The 11,729-nt window shown below is 35.0% G+C and overlaps 1 protein-coding gene across 1 annotated transcript; it reads right to left on the reverse strand.

Moving 5' to 3' along the window:
• Positions 1-8,220: 8,220 nt before the first annotated feature.
• Positions 8,221-10,193, reverse strand: LOC107897925 (uncharacterized). Its single transcript, XM_016823532.2, has one exon. It carries the CDS (start codon positions 10,102-10,104, stop codon positions 9,478-9,480), a length of 627 nt encoding a protein of 208 aa, XP_016679021.1. The 5' UTR covers positions 10,105-10,193; the 3' UTR covers positions 8,221-9,477.
• Between the last annotated feature and the right edge of the window lie 1,536 nt (positions 10,194-11,729).

The following is an 11,729-nucleotide window of genomic DNA, read 5'->3' on the forward strand; positions in this document are numbered from 1 at the left end:
ACACATAGATGGTTATACATGCTGCTAGTTGAGTCATTATTTTCTTAAAAGAAACAATTCGACTCTTTTTAAAAGATTGAGGTCAAATTTTAGCTAAAAAAATCAATTTGAACAAAAAATATAAACATTAAAACGCTAAGTTTGTCACTATGCCATTTAAAAATACATAGTCACTATGCCATTTAAAAATACATAAATTTATCCAGTTAACTTACATTGCTAGTTTATACAAATATAAAAAAAAACTTATTTGAGAAAGTATGCTTAAAATTTCGAATTTGACCAATCTACGCTGTTTTTGGAGAGAGAAAGGAAAACGTGTCCTACATTCATAATTTTTCCTATATAAACCCTTCCAAACTTCATTCTTTTCAACTCAATACTCAATCCTAAATTCTCAAATCTCAATTTTTTAAAAAATCTTTTTCTGAATTTTATAATCTTCAATTTTATTTTACTCCTTATAATTTGTAAAATGGCAAATCATCTTATTCATTTAGATGACAAGCATATCTCTGACGTTCAATTACAAATGGTAAGAAAAAATTATTAAATTACTTAATTTTAAATAGTTAATTATTATGTTGTTAACATTGTTAATTTTTCATGTCTATATACTCAGGGCGAAGATCTGATTTTGGAGACGAACATAAACAATTTAAGCGAAGGTGCATCAGATGTGATTTATGGACACTTGCGATATGAAAGATTTTTATACGTGGCTCGAATGCTCGGGGGAACTAAATTAGATCCGCCACTTATCAGTGCTTTGGTTGAAAGATGGAGATCGGAGACACACATTCCATCTTTCCTATGGTGAGTGTACAATTACACTTGAGGAAGTTAGTTTACAACTTGGTTTACTAGTTGATGGGGAAGTCCTTATAGGGTGTGATTAGTGTCGATTGGATTACAACATGGGAACAACTATTAGGGAAGATGTCGAACAAGTTTAGGGGTAGTCGGATCAAGATGAAATGGTTGGAGGATAACTTCAAAACTATCGAGGCTTCCGCAAGTGACATTCAAAAAGAACAATTCACGCGCACATTCATCTTGAGGTTGATCGAGGGTTTGCTCATGTTAGATAAATCTTGAAATTTGGTACATTTAAGGTGGCTACTACTACTAGTTGACTTGAAAGAAACAAGACGACTTAGTTGGGGATCAATGGTCCTGAAGACATTGTACCAAGAAATGTGTCGAGCGACGAAACTAGAAAAAAGTTAAAATCAATGGTTGCATGCTCCTTCAATCATGGGCATGGTATCGACTAACATTTTTATGCCCCCGAGTGGACCTCCATTATGAATTCCCACTCGTAATATGGTAAAATTCATTTGATAATATCATTATCGTTTTAATTTTTCATTGTTGGAATTTTGAAATAACATATTATTTGAATAGGTGGAACAACCCCATGAGACACAGCAGTATACCGACCAAACTCGAGGGTATCTGCCTAGTTTTAGATCAACAAACCAAAGTAGAGGTTAGTTTATGAATTTCATAGTTATCGGTTTTTTATTCCAGCATTTGAAATTAAATATTAGGTATGTGCTAAAATTTATAAATTTGTATTGCAGTTTCTATGGATGCCATATGCAGATCCGAGGATTCAAGAATGCGTCTCAACCAAATTTTTGGCCAATCACAACATCTGAAATGTCAAAGTGCCATTGATCATTTTTGCAATAATCGAGATGCATGAATCCAACCAAATGATGCGGCAGTTCGGGTGTACACTACGTATTCCACCACCACCCCAAGAGCTCGATGACTTACACAATACCAAATTGCGAGAGAGACTCAAGGAAGATTGGCCAACATTCCACAAGAAGTTTATCAAGATTTGGTAGCGTAGGTACGATTACATGCCAGCACGTAAACCATTCTCATACCGGAATTGGTGACATCTCCGGATTACATGGATTGGTTTAGGCATAACAACAAGTCGTATTTATTATTGGTTTCAGACAAGAGTAGGCAATGTTGCTGTAAGAGGCCAAGACAAGAGCTAATCAGTCCTAGGTCAAGAGAAAATTTTGCAGGGGGAACAACATCTGCTCCAGCTCCATAAGAGGACCCGATTACCGTGCAACCTTCAGGTTTGTATGGTTCATAAATTTTTTGTGCTAACCTAGTTTATTTTACACAAGCACCACAACACGCGCAATCATTCCATGTACCAACACCTTTTCCAGGGGTATATTTTGCACGACCGTCACCCACCGTACCATATTACACACCAATGCCACCAGCAACATTGACGTATTTGATATTATCGATAATTCCCACATTTTATTCGTAATTAGCCCTGACGATACCGTACAATTATCTAACGATAGTGTTGCAAACACCCCTAGCATCATTGTTCTACCGAGGTGAGTCATTATCGCAATCGCTGACTCATACATAGGATATGTATGATAGACGGCTAGGATCCAAACATAGTCAACCACGGAGGAAAAAGATGAAGATGGTGATTAACCCCAACATGCACGTAAAGATGATAACGAAGTCGATAAGGAGTCGCCAACCCAAATAGTGCGATGGAACCCTAAGCGTGCCCGATGCCTACCCAGTTGTAGCACACATTCGGGATGCCGATGATTATGTTATTTGTAATTTTTTTCAAATTGTATACTTTGTTTTACATCCCAAATGTACATTTATTAACAATATACAAAACAAACTTACTAACAATCTTTTCATTTCTGTTACTTTTTCATTTAAGTTTTTCTTCGTCCATTTGTCAATTACAATATTTTCAAAAAGTAAATATTTGCTGACAAGGTATGAGAAAAGATTAAAATTTTGACTTGCTTATTGTAATATTTCTTACTTCAATAATTAATATTAACTTATAATTTACAAAAAGTTTAATGAATAAACAAATAAGTTAGTGTTTTCACTACATGAGTCAGTGTTTTAATCAGCTCTTCTTTTGGATGCTCCTAGGAGGTGTGACCATGTTGGCTTCGTATGCCTTGGGTTTCTACAGTAAAATCAACTTCTTCCTCACAAATGTCATGATTTTCCATGGACAGCTTGTTCCACGCATTGCACACTTTGCCTCATATTTCTCAGATCGGGAGCATATAACGGTGAAGTTGATGCCAAGCTGTATGTTATACCGCTTGGCTACATCTACAAAAGCATCTTTAGAGTCAAAATCCACCTCAACCGCTAAATGGCCGAAATTTGTTGATGAAGTCTTATGCCCTGAACTTTTATGAGAGATGTCTTAGAATTCTAATCCACCTTCAACAACAAGATCAAGAGTACACATGTGGGGTAGGGGTTCGTATGCTGTGAAACCCTATTCATCTCATCGTGCAATGTCTGAAGCTTTACCGTCATATCCACCATCTTCTAGTTTAGTAGGAATTAGATTTAGTTTTGAAATTAATACAATTTTTGCACCATTGGTGCCGGCTTCCTCTATTGAGTCATTATCTATTTCAGATCCCTTTTTGTCCTCTTCATTCTCTTGTCTCTTTTTGTTATCAACCTTGATTACAAGTCTAAGGCAGGATGTGTCATTGCCGATTGAGGTTGTCGAGAGTAAATCGTTCGTTCTTATAAATTCAATGTCAATTCTAAAATTTGTAACATCCCGAGACCGAGTCTAAAAGTTTTGACCTCGCAAGTAAGGGTTCGCCAATGTTTTGGCAAATTGAAGAGTTTATTAAAAGAGTTTCAGCAAAGAGTTTGCTTGAAATTTGGTGAAACTGTATAACCCAAAAGATGCGATAAAGGGGTTCGCTAGAGTCAGTGAAAGTTGTGTTCGCCAATCTGTTTAGTGAGCTAGGGTTCGCCAAATAAGTTGCGAACTGGGGGTTTGCCAATGAAAGTCGAGTCAGACTAAAATTAGAAAATAAATATATTGTGTATCTAGGATATTTTTCGTGCACGTAACCTTCTTCTAAATCGACTAGGGTTTCCTAAGTCAAGTAAGGTATCATAAGATCATTGAGACACTTAATGCCTATAAATACAACCTTTATTTTATGAAAAATTCGATCATCGATATTATGTTGTCAAGTCTCTGTTTTGAACCAAGTTTGTAGCAACCAATGCAAGCCTTTGTCCTATTAGGATTGATTGTTTAGAAACCTAGGTTCGCTTGTATGTAAGAATCCCTTACAATTTGTCTGTTTAAGTAATCTGTGTGTTCGTGTATGTTGCGAAACAGCCAGGCCAACTACCAACAAGGATAAAGGCAAAGCAGAACATGTTTAAATTCTCAGGTCTTTTTGGTAAGTGATTAAGAATCGTCATAAGTGTACTGACTATCATGTTTCTCAGTACGAATGCTTAAGGTTCGTAACTTGTGTGCGAATTGTTATGTATTTCAAAAAACTTGTTTTTAACTAAAGTACCAAGAGTAAGTTTTCCCTATAGAACTCTATTTTTAAAGTTTTGATACTCTATTTTCAAGATATGTTTCCAAGTTATGTTTTTAAGCTATGTTTTAAAGATATGTTTTATGCACGATTCTATGTGAGCCTATGTTTTAAAAGCATGTTTTAAAAGTATAGTTTTATAAGCTATGTTTTTGCTAGCTCTCTATGTAAGTTCTAACTGATAAGTATTTTGCGCGAGTTCCTTTTTGAGCTTATATGTTGGATATAAAGGTATCTAAAAGGATTGTGAGTACTTGCCTATAAGTTCTATGATTTGGAGCGTTGAGGCCTTGGGACATGTTGAGAGATAAGGGAATGTCGAGCTATGCTCTATTCAATGGGACATATTGGCGTACATGAAAGTGTTTAGCTTATGCTACACTTATGAGACATGTTAAGGACTGTTTAAGTCATTCTAAGGCATTATAAGGAGATCCGCATATCCAACAAAACAAAATAAGTAAGTTAAGACAAGTGCGAGAACACATCTTATGTTTCTTAGCCATTCCGATAAGACAAGTATGTGAGCATGTTTCATGTTATATATGATTCATTTTTAAACAAGAACAAGTTAAGTTTTTGAGTATGATTGTTAACAAGCACATGTGAAACTGTATTCAAACTTATATGATTTTATGACAAGTAGGTTCTACGAACTGGGTCTCGCACCTTCACCGCGAACCTAACACGTGATACATTTTTTCAAACTAAGTCTTCTTTCTATTTTAAACTCTGTATTTTAAGCATATTCTAATTATTCCTGATTATTCACTGAGTTCGCAATGAACTCACCCACTCCTCTCTTACTTCACAGGTAAGTAGGTCGCGGATGGTAGTAACAAGGTAGATGATTTAGCGAGGCACATCCCTTAATAGATATTGGCGAACCTGGAAAATAGGCAATGGGGTTTTATTTATGTGGGTTTAGATTTATCATAATCTAATTCTATTATTGGAAAAAATTTCCTTAAAGATTAAGTTTATTTTTATTTTTTGGACCTTAAAGTTACACTTTTGTTACTAATTTCTTCCCAGCATGAATAAAGTTTGATGTTTCTTTATTTCCCTTTGCATGTGTACCATGTTGTATTCCTTCAATTTTTCCAAAGTATGTGTACCAGTTTACTGGCGAAGTATTATTTTTTGCAACCTTTGTATATTGCAACCCCCTATATGCATGCGAACCTTTAGGTGTGATAACGTTACTACTTAGCGAACCTTACCTAAGTTTGAACACCCTTGCATAAACGTCCCTTTTGTTGTAAAGCTCATTTGCATGTGAACCTATGATGCTCTATTTAAGTGAGAAATTAGAAAGTATGCGAACCAAAAATATTTTGTGAACCCGTGCTTTTGTGCAAACTCATGCCTTATGTTTTGTGAAATCATGTTGGAATTTGCTATGTGAACTTATGTTTGAGAACCTTTCCTCTGTTTGTTTTGTTAGCTCGCATGTTTGACATTCTATGTATGATTTTATTTCATTGTTGTGTTATAACTTAGCACATTACATGTTGTTTATGCATGTTGTGTTGGAGGTTAGGTTGGGAGTTAACAGAGAGTCACTCCGTGGCTAATTAGCTCGCCAAATTTGGGTTGGATCAATTCGGCCAAGTTTGGGGTATTACAAAATCACTTTTTTTGGCCCACCTAGTAACTTGATGGTGTACCCGTATGAGTGTTATTGGTGTTGAACATTGGCATGTCAAAGTTGAAATCAAAGGCACTGATAGAATATCGTGCGGTGTATCATAGGCTCGATGACCAAATATGCCCAATTGTCCCCCAAAGTTGTAATCGATGGGCGAAACTAATGATTGTCTCGCCATTGATGACGATTCTAAAGTGTCTTGGTATGAGCTTTACAACAATGATGTGAATCTACTATACAATCGTGTGGTCAGACTTTCAGCTTCTTGATCTGGCGTAGAATTTGACAAACACGAGCTCGGGCCACCTTCTTCCTCTTAAACGAAGTTGACATATAACTCTAGTACAACATTCCCACTAGAGTAATGAAATTTAATCCCCATCTCCAACTCGTTGTACCTTGTAATCTTAAAATGGCATATCTAACGGGGTTTAATGATGAAAGATATCTACATTTTAGGCTCGAAATTCTTCTCTAGATCTCCACTTTGTGCCTAATCCTTGTCCAAACCTCTTTTAACGTTATACTTCGGTTGAATGCCAAATCTTCAGATTGGTTGATACAAAAATTGGCCTAATTTCGGTCTCACAAATTTGATCGTTGTAATAGATAACAGCTTTGACTCATTTGCTCATCTTGAACTAAATTGCTTGTTCCACATGTTTAAACCTGAGAAAATAGTAAAAAAACTGTAGTTACTCATCACCCAAATTAAAAGTCGTACATGTAATTTAACGAATTATCTTTTCTTAGACAATAACGTAGGTACGAAATTCAAGTTCTTTATGACAACCCTGGTAACTCCTAATGCCTAGTATCTTTATGGAAACAATCTGTTTGAAAAGTTAGTATGGAAACTGAAGGGATTGTATTGAGTTTATTTTATAAAGCTCATACCCTGAGGCACTTCAAACCATTCCAGCAATAACACATGCCTCGAGCATCACGAGTTTTTGAGGTATACAGTTAAAGTTAAAATTTGATGGGGAAAAAAGTTCCCCTACAGCGGTGTTTTTCTTACAAGCCAATAATGTATGAAATTTATCCCATGAATATTGGGTTTTAAGGTGATTAGAGGCAAAAGCAATCAACTTGGGTGGGGGTTGAAATACTTAGAGAGAAAACGCCCCTTGTAGGAGGCGTTTTCACCTAACATGGCAGTGAAAATGCTTTCTGCAGAATGCATTTTCCAGCCACATGTCTGACATATCACTGCCATGTCAGGTGAAAACGCCTCAACTACTAGACCAACTTAATTGCTTCTGTCTCTAAGCCCTTACAACCCGAAATTCCTTGGATAAATTTCATACATTGCAACCCGAGATTATCGAGATAAATTAAAAAATTCCTTTTTTTTCCTGTCATATCCCTTATATAAATGGTCGTTCTCATCCCCTACTCGAATATATCTCAGTCTCATTTAAATTGTTTTTTTCTTGCGTGTTAAAATTTTTGGGTTTAAAGATTTATTTCTCTGGCTTTGAGGAGACATAGTTATAGTTTTAAGTTGTGTTTGGGTTCATGGTGATGCCGTGGAACTCGGTAACCTACAAATTTCACCTCCCTTGTGAGTATAAAGCCATCACTTGAGAAGCCGAGATCGTATCGTATTGCAACTCAAGATCCAAGTTGGCGATGATTATACTGTCTCGGGTTGAGGTGTAACTAAGGCTTCAAGTTTATCCATATCAAAAGATGGAGCATAATTGGGGCCCTAGTTGACAGTGGTTATGGGGGCACGACGAGGAGTTCCTCCTCGTCAGAAGAGCATACTTTATAAAACCCATACGAAAGTGCGAGGAAGGAAAACACAGAGGCTTTCTAGTATAATCAAGTAATTCATATTGTGCGTCTCACTCAAAGGCGATGACGTTGTTAGTTTACCTGTTGTATCTCAATTCTCTTTCAAAAAACAACGTAGATCAATAAATTTCGAAAGTTTCAACACAAACATATTATAAATTAGCCTAACTTACATATATTACATTTCTCTCCCAAACCAGAATAATTTGTTGTTGTTGATGATGAAATTTTTTTATCACATTTCTTATTTTCTTTCACCTTAATTTTAAAAATTGATCTTATCATTTAGTTTTCTACATTTTCAAGCTACTAAGCATATTGAAAAAAGAAATAAAAAGATGAGAAATTGGAAGAATAAAAGTAAAATCTATATTTGTTATATTTTTTGTTGATGTATTAAATGACTATAGTAGATGGTAACACGGAAGTTTTTATCTTAATGCCTAAATAATAAATCTCGTCATTCTTTTCCTCCATATTACAATAATTGAAACAAATTGATATTTGTAGGGTAATTTCTCCCTTGAAGTCATCTTTGGTGGGGGGTAAATAAGAATGTTGTGAAGTCTTATGGCGTTGCAGATTAGATAGGACTTAGGAGGTCGGAGCTTTTAGTGGGTTTGAGATAATGCCATTTATTTTCCCTTTTTAAAACAAACAACTTAGCTGTCACATAATTGCGCCACTTGAGATTTTAAATATAATATGAAAAAGGACATAATTACGAAATTGAATTCCCAGCCAGGCCCCTTTCTTTCCTTGTAGTTTCAATTTCAATGAAATTATATGTTTTTTCTCTTCTCTTCTCATTTAATTCCCTATTAATAAGATCCTTAACATTTGTAATTAATTAGGTTTTTTTTTTCTCTTAAAAGGGTCCAATGTTCTGTATGTTCAAGGGGGTTATCTTCTACTTCCAGGCCTAAAATTCCGTCAAATTAACCAGTATAAACAAATAAATACCGCCAACCATTTTGTCCAATTCCGATACCTGCATCATAAACAAGTGAAGGATATTAAAATCAAATTAGACTTAAAGAAAATAATAAATAAAGGAACCGGAATTTTTTAAAAATAAATTACTGGAAATATTTGAAAACGTTGAACGGCAGGAAGAAAATAAAACAAACGGAAGAAACTGCTGGAATGGAAAACAGGAAAAAATCTATGACGAAATAGATAAGGAACTGCAATCGAATGGAACGGTGTTTGCAGAGCTAATCCAACGGAAGAAACAAAAATTATAACGAATCAATGTGGAGATCTGGAATGGGATTTTTGAATAAGAGTTAATTTGATTAGATTGGATTAGATTAGTGATTTTTGGAGAGATTTTAAAAGTTCGTTTTAAGTCCAAAAGCTCCTCAAATTTGCCATTGGCTGCAATATGAGTGTATTTACACCAACAAACTATATGATAATTACTTCCTCGAACCGGGACAATACTAGCTCAAATCCGTCCGAATCCTGTCTAAAATCTCCAACATCGTCGCCGGAATTTGACTTCACAGCCACCGACCGCGGCGTTAATCCGAAGCTCGATCTCAGATCACCGGAAAATCTCGGAGACGACCTAAAAGCGTTAAAAGATTACACATACCGCATACGAAACCTTCATAAGTTTTCGGCTTTTGACATCACGGATAGCCGGCTAGGCCTAGGATGGAAAGCTTCACGGCGACGCTGCTGGTGAGAGGAAGGTCTAATCAAAGCCGACAAAGCTCTCCTAACCAGATCTCCTTCGACACCACCGATTCTCACGAGCGAGTTCGTCATCGCAGATCTACGCGCGTTAAGCCGATTACTCGGCGCGTAACCTGTCCCGGCGTGCGAAGTATTGAAGCTCTTATGAAGACTGCAACGGAACGATCCCGGATGCGTTGTAGGTGAACACATGCAAGTCCGCTTCGTCTGTTTGCTCTGTAAATTCTTCAACGCCTCAGTGGTTCTCCGGACGGTGGTGATTGAACGGTTCGGTGAGATCGGACGGTTGTCGAGCGAGAACCGCACAGATGACGCTGATGAAGAGTTTCTGTGCAGGTTAATACGTGGTGGAGAAGTAGATCTGGGTTGATTGAAGAAAGTTGAACGTGAAGAGAAACCTGAACTGGAATAGGCGAAAGCGGAGGAGGAAGAAGAAGATGGAGAGTGTGACTGTGAAGCGTAGAAAGAAGTAAACCGGGAAGATGGGGAATGAGATCGGAGAACCGGACCACTAGACCTTCTAGAAGAAGCCGCCATTTTTTATTAAGCTGTTACAGAAAAGAATAGAGGTGTTATTTGAATTTCTAAAATGTAGAGTTTGGCTGTTTAGTTGGGCAAACCTAGCTTCATTCGAGCCATGTATTTATAGGGTGGGTTGGGAATATGACGATAATTTTCAAACTTGGGATTCTAAATTCTTGGCTTTTGAGCTTCTGCCCCTAAACTTTTCTTTATTTATTTTCATTGCTCTTTCGTTATTATTACTATTCTTTGTGGCTCACACGTCATTTTCTTCCTCTCATTTTCCCATTCATGACTTTTCCTTTTAAAAAACCAATTTGTTTCTAGTAAATACGCTATGGTTGCTAAAGGTATATAATATTTTTAAATAATAATTATATATCTGATAGTAAATTTAGATTTAAGAGAGATCATGCAGATAGAGTTTAGCTTAAACATTTTTTCCTAACATATAAATTATGAGTTATGGGTAGAAATATGCGTTATAAAAATATATATTATTTTAATGAATAAATATATATCATAAGTTAACATTTTGATTAGGATTTGAAATTTAAAAAAATATGAATTTAAGCATCAAAATAGTGTATGCAACTATTTCACTATTTTATTTGGTAAAACGCGTGTAAATTAACTCACGTTCATTTTCCCCAAACATTTTCTAAAAATTTATAAATTATTTTATATATTCATCTACAAATTCTATCTCACGCGTATGTGGAAATCATAAATATAAAAATATAAATACCTATTTAAAAATAACACAGATAATGAAATGTATAATTTAAAATTAATTAATAATAGCACATGAAATATTTACGTTATTAAAATTAAAAAATTAGATTAAATTGTTTATCATTTGAGTTGATGTCGAGTTAATTTGTGATATCAACCCCATCAAATACATTATTAATATATAAAACTAATTGGGTAATAAAGTGTGCATAATAAAATTAAAATATATAAAAAATCAAAATCTAATTTTATTTGAGTGGTAAATTAAAGGTTTTATTAATGTAATTGAAATGAATTTAAATTTAACTATATACATATAATTTTCCTATTTTTATTTGATTTTTTAAAGTGAATTTTTAAAATACTCTCGAATAATATTAATTATTTTAATTACAAAATAGTATTAACTAACTTCCTGACTAAATTAATAATTTGTTTGAGAATGACACTAATTCAATCAAGAATTTTATTAATAATATATATACATATAATTATAGTTTTGGCAAAATTCATATGTAAAATTATATTAAAACTTAATTAATATTGCCGATATATATGAGGGGAGTAAATGAGAAATGAGAAAGTGGAAGGAGTGACAGGCAGAGCAGAGTTCAAAAACTTTATTATCGAAATAATAGACTTCAACCAAGAGCAAATCCTCATCTGAGGTTACCATATGAGGTATTAATGAGCAATGTTAGATTTTTATGGGGACTGGTGTTGATGCATTAGGTATAATAATGTGCGACATAAATCATGTCTTGAGTTCACGATTTGGGGCCTTTTTTCGAAGCAAGTGAGCAGGAAATCTCTATTGCTTAGGGGATCCAAATTGTTCTTTGAAGTAGTGATTTGGGGTAAAGATTCTCTATTCCCCTACCATACATAACACTAATCATTCTGAG

This window comes from Gossypium hirsutum, chromosome D08 (assembly GCF_007990345.1).
Source record: "Gossypium hirsutum isolate 1008001.06 chromosome D08, Gossypium_hirsutum_v2.1, whole genome shotgun sequence".
In the NCBI taxonomy this organism is placed as follows: Eukaryota; Viridiplantae; Streptophyta; class Magnoliopsida; order Malvales; family Malvaceae; genus Gossypium; species Gossypium hirsutum.